A 6,000-nucleotide genomic window follows, 5' to 3' on the forward strand; every position below is an offset into this window, starting at 1 on the left:
GGCGATTATGTTAATTTGAAGTTTAACAGCAGGACCACACCACACTGCTCTCAGTGTTGTTTCTGCAACTAACTTCGACTGCCAACAATAATCACCTCTGCTAAGGATGTTGTGCGTTCGCTTCAGTTTATTTGTCTGTTTATCGGCAGGAACATAGAATAACTACTGGCCTGATTTCCATGAAGCTTGACAGAAAGATGTAGCACGGCACGGTGCAAAAAGGACTTTTTGAGCAGATCTTGGCGGAGGTCCGAACTCTCAGAGTGCTATTCTGGTTCAAATGTTTAAGACTTTAACTCACCTCCTTTAGCCGCCCATCTCCTCGACTCCAGCAGATCCACTTAACCAATCCTTCCATTAAAGGCACGGTGATGACAGGTTCCTCGGGCATCCCCAAAATCCTCCGACCGCCTCCTCGGAAAGCCTGTTCTAAAACATTGCTGCCCATACCGCCCACCCACTTCCCAGTCAGTCTTACAGCTCTGGGACGCCAGTTTCCAGCCTACGCAGCTGGTTTTGGCGGGTTTTTAAGGAAGAAAATGCTTCACCCATAGCTTAAACCTACCCCTTCATTAGCATCTCTTTTTCTGCTGAATAACAGTCGATACCCATTTAGACATTTTTCTCTCCTTCATACCAAAATCATGTTTCTGTCGGCTTCCTGGGTCCCTTCTGGTATTCTGAGTTTACATACCAACCAACAGTTTGTGAGCAACGGTCAGTCTCGGTACCCTCAGAACGCTTTTTGGTGTCTGGGGGGACAATAGTAAATCCTTCCTAAAGCCACCGCCCGCTCCTCCATTCCCCTCCACCAGGCACTACTTTCACATTTAATAAACAATGAATCACATCTCACTCGATGGTGTGGTCCTCGCTCGTAATCCATTGGTTAAGCCTTTGATTGGAGATTATTTCTGCAACAATGATCCCAATTATCATTTGTGTTTGTTTATTCGTTAATGAGATATTTGAAAAAACATAACATTTAAATTAATTTGGGCGGCAAGCTTGTCCATGGGATATGGAACAAGCCATCAGCTGTTGGTGCAGGGCCAAGAAAGTTTAAAAAGATCTCTAAAAACTTTGATAAATTATACTTTCTCATACTTTTTTTCCACTTTCACAACTGGTTTAAATGCATAACCAGTGTATTCAAAAAAATTGAATATGTAAAATAAAAATCTCGTCATGTAAACCAATGGGTAAAATAAGAGTCAAATAATGATTACATAAAGATGTATTTATAGGCAATGAGTAAGATAAAGTATATTGCATAGACACAGAAACCTGCAGAATACTAGATATAATAATTCTAGTGCATCCTGCAGATGAGCACACTTTACATTACAGCGCTGTATTACCACCCATCCTGCACACTCTTTACCTGTGTTAGCCCCTGATAGCTTTGCTGTAAGGCTATGCCACAGATTTCATGCTTTGTGTTTTGAGAGGGTGCGTACAAGTTTTGAGTGTCAAACAGCGAGTGTAGAACAGTCAGAGAGGATTTTGATGCCTTTGCAGCAGGAGTGTATTTTTATGTCTGAAGCTAGAACAAGAGGTGGAGCAGAAAGATCTTTGAACACACATTTTTTTTATCCCTCCGAATCGGCAAAGATTTGTCGAGCCGAAATGTTGACCTAATTTCACCTCTCCCTCCTCCCTCTGCTCTGCTACCCTCCCATCATTCCTCACTCTGTTTATTCGCTCCCCTCCTCCTCTTCTCTCCTTCTCTCCATCCCGCCAAATTTGCCTCCTCCTCCAACACTGTTCTTCAGCCAAAGATCATTTGGATGAAAAACAATATGATCATCGGTGAAGATCCCAAGTTCCTGATGCAGAACAACCAGGGCGTGTTGACTCTGAATATCCGCAAGCCGAGTGCGTTTGATGGGGGCAGATACTCCTGCAGGGCCATCAACGATCTTGGGCAAGACGAGGTGGAGTGCAAGGTGGAGGTCCGAAGTACGTTGAACTTTACTTCCCATAGTTTCAAAGTTGTGAGTAAGCATGGCCCAGGTCAGGACAGGTCTTTTTCTGACAGTCTTCAATAAAGCTCAGCATGACAAATCTCCATCTCCTCAACCTCTTTTACTAATCTCTTCTGTGGAAACTTCAGTTGAAATTCTAGCCCGCTTGCGCTAAAAATAAATCACCTTATTGTATTTGTCAGAAGTTTTCGCAGCCACAGATGACTCTGAGTGCTGTAGTTTCTTTAAACAGGATGATCTACCGGCCTCTCATGCTGATTTAAATTTCTCCTTTTCTCCCCAGCTGCTGTACAAGAGAAAGGAGTGGAGGCGAAGAAATGAGCGACAGCACGAAACAGCAGAGGATACAGTCGAACAGGAATAGTAATGGATTATGTATAACGGGATAGTCATGAATAAATATGATTAGAATAGATCACTGGTGAGACGCTAAAGCCAATCCCCCCGCCCCCCCTCCTCCTATACGCTTGCTTCTCACCGCTGCTATGACGAATGCCACATCAGTAATATGCCATAAATTCTAACAGCAAGCTGCCACCTTGTCACATCCTGACTGAGAGAAGCCACAGAGTAGTGTAGTAGCACTGCCCCGCTGTGACCACACACAGATGGATCCTTCTTATCTGTGAAGTGGACCTGTCACTGAACACACTTATAAAACAGCCTTTCATCCATTACGGCTCCCTGTGTTGTCTGTTTTGTGTCCGGGACGTTTTTATAGGTGGGGATGAATTTATGATTGTGATGCAGCTGTAGCACTGAAACCTCTGCACTGTGACGGAGCGGCTCCTTGCCGTGGTGCTGGGTGTGTGATGTGTGAGCCGGGGGCCCGTCCGTCCTGTGATGGTTGAATGAAGGGATCACTGATCAGCCAGGCATGGCGGACATCATGGAGCCACCAGGATTAAAGGGGTTCATATGCACAGATATAGACCTGCTGCATCCTTCAAGCGCGCACACACACACACACACACGCACACACACACACAGACACACACACACACACACACACAGAGGGCACACATGTTGACTCACAGACACACTCTCGCCGTCTTCACCCATTCCCACATGCTATACTACATTCCCCATGGCATGACCTATAGTGGTAGGCCTTTACAGATACATGGCTTACACTCATGCACATGCAAACACAAACACACAATCAGGGTCTCATTAGCATCACACTCTAGAGACTAATTAATGCACCCATCAACACTGCCCTAATTAGCTCTCCCACGTCATTACTGAGCAAACGAATTACCGCTAATTTACACACCCGCAAAACAAACACAGCACCGTCTCTGCTGGGAGAGTCCGCCGCGGCTCGCCTCGCACACAGAATTAAAGCCTCACCGATGTGCTGCAACCCAGACCGTTGTCCCAAGTGACCCCGCCCTCCTTTACACACACCCCTAACTCCTCCAGCTCACAGAGGAGGAAAAATCAACTAGGAGACAAAAAGCAGAAGTCGAGATTGAACACATGAGCTAGTTTGTTTGCTGATGAATTAATACATCCGCCTCCTCTGGAGACTTCACTCTCCAGGCCTGTCCCACCACTGAATGCATCAGGTCCTGGTCTCCTGTCTCTCCAGCAGAGGGGGTAAGAGCACAGTGACAAAGACCATGACTGACCATCATTAGGGTCTGTGGTGTAATCGTGAGTGGCAGGTTATTAAGAACTATTACATTACCCATGCATCACGGCTGAAGCTCCGAACCTGAAGGCTTCCAACAGATGCCAGCCTAATCCTGACTCTTGGCACTCACTTTAAAACATTCAGCACTTCTGAGTACAATAGATTGCATTTCCTCCTTTACATTGCAGCGTGTTGTAAAAGAAGAGTTGAAATAGGGTGAGGGCATAAATGCCCAGATAAAGCAGGGAAAATCCTCCAGATACCTGAAAGTAGGCCACGATTGGTTGCACAGTAGACCTGCAGTGCAGCACAAATCTTAAATGTTGAACCCTGTCGAGCAGTAAATGACTCTGCGAGTGTGTGTGTGGCTGTGTGGATTATGTGTGGTGTTGATATAATCTTATTGTCAGTTAACCTGAGACACAGCGTGGTGTGTTACTCTCCTGATTGACACATGAAAGCGGCGCTGAAGATACACCGCATGCTACTTTGCATGGAAGTTTTGGGAAAAACAGATTCTTCAGAAAAACAGCGTGTAACCTCGATACTCCACCTGAGCTTTACCCTCTGTTCATGCTCTCAAAAGTGATGTTCAGTTGCTAAGCAATCAAACTAATTGTATCTACTGGCATCATCCGTGAGCCTTATGAAACTTTCAAAACATGAGAAGGTGAAGGTTTACAATGCTACTGTCAGTGTTTGTGTGTGCCTCCTACCTCCGCACACACAATGCTTTAAGTAGTAAGCAAGGGGGAAAAAAGACAGCATTTTGTTTTCCCCTCATTCCCTGTGACACACCTTAAGGCTCTTTAAGTTTGTGATGTCTGCATGAATAATTAATGAGGAAGCATGGCAGCCCAGGAGTAAACCATCGGCTTCTTCATGCACACTGTAACTGCTCTGCTGTCTTTCCAATATTAGAACAGGCCTGCCTCAGACGAAGACGAGACAAAAGAGAGTGACAAGACAAGTCTTACCACCAGGCGAGAGGGAGGCAGAATCGGTAGGGTGTAAGCACTGTTATGTCTGAGTGTGCGGATGTGTGTATGTGTGTGTTCAAGAAAAGGAAAGACGAGAGATACCAGAGAGACAGAAACAGACCTCCTGAAACAGTGGGATGGAGGGAACTATAATTATGCAAGTAATTATACATGAAATCACAGACTTGGAGTGAGAGAGGAAGAGATGGGGAGAGAGAAAGAGAGAGAGAGAGGAAGAGCACTGGAGGGAAAGAGCCTTGCAGTGAGTCTCATCCATGTAATTACAGTATAAGAACTAAATGAAACAGAGGAGAACACACGCGTATAGGACCATCCACCTGTTTTCTCTGCACTGTACACAATGTCCATCCATCTCCTTTATGGCCACATCCTGACCGGCACACTATACGTTGCACCACGCTTTTACACACATGGACTTTTTGTCTTCATCTTCTGTTGCTCTTGTTTTTTTTTCCCGTTGCCATGGTATGCTCTATTGAATACCAGTGTGACTTATACCCTGTGTCATCGTGTTCATTGATTAAAGAGCCCAAACCCTCCCTGAGCTCACGACCCATATAATGAGCACAATGTATCTGGGGGGGGTGGAGGCGTTAAAGGAGAGAGCTGCCCCCACATTTCACAATAATGACAACTTCATGACTGCATGTGGCTGACAGAAACAGACTGCTTTGTCTACACTGAGGTGTTGAACTTCTGCCTATATGAAGGAAAATCCTCCAACGGGAGACATTTTGACGTTGGTTTTGGTTATAGGGATTCAAGATAAAGGCCTTTTTTTTTTTAAATGATAAGCTTAAGCTCCAAATTAAGTATTGGAGCAAATCATTATTTTAGAAACAAAGTGTATTAAGTCGATTTTTTCCATTCCAGAGATGTGTTTTAGGAAATCTTTGAAGAAAACTTGACGACAATGTAGATTCGAATTACAGCCTTGTGCGGGATTTCAATGAAAATATCAAAACAGATACAAATATCAAAGGTGACAGACAAGTCCAATGATAAGAACAACTCTGAGGAGAAATCACTTTGTGTCTCTAGTTTTACCTGGTATGTTCGTTTGTGATAATTTCTGTGTAACTCTGACTCATGTCATAAGAGAACTCTGGGGAGAGTTCCTGTTCCAACTTTATCGTAACAACCAGACCATCCGATCCGCATATACTGAGCTGACTTGACTAATGAGTTTTCCTTTCCCATGAAAACTGAGGTGTTACTTGTTAACAAATCATGCATTAACTGTTTATACTGTTTAATGTACATTTTCAACGGAAATTCCCTACAGATGCTCTACAGAATTTATATCTTACATTTTAAAGATTCACATGAAAAAAGCTTGTTGGAAACATCAAAATTTGATACAACTTTCGAA

The 6,000-nt window shown here is 44.1% G+C and overlaps 1 protein-coding gene across 1 annotated transcript in view; it reads left to right on the forward strand.

Annotated features, from left to right (window-relative positions):
- Positions 1-2,309, forward strand: part of mybpc2a (myosin binding protein Ca) — a 61,463-nt gene extending 59,154 nt beyond the window's left edge. The window contains exons 29-30 of the mRNA XM_059348085.1: positions 1,776-1,962; positions 2,272-2,309. Of these exons, the coding sequence (XP_059204068.1) occupies positions 1,776-1,962; positions 2,272-2,309 (225 nt within the window). The remainder of the gene's footprint in view (positions 1-1,775; positions 1,963-2,271) is intronic.
- The last annotated feature ends 3,691 nt before the right edge of the window (positions 2,310-6,000 follow it).

This window comes from Centropristis striata, chromosome 13 (assembly GCF_030273125.1).
Source record: "Centropristis striata isolate RG_2023a ecotype Rhode Island chromosome 13, C.striata_1.0, whole genome shotgun sequence".
In the NCBI taxonomy this organism is placed as follows: domain Eukaryota; kingdom Metazoa; phylum Chordata; class Actinopteri; order Perciformes; family Serranidae; genus Centropristis; species Centropristis striata.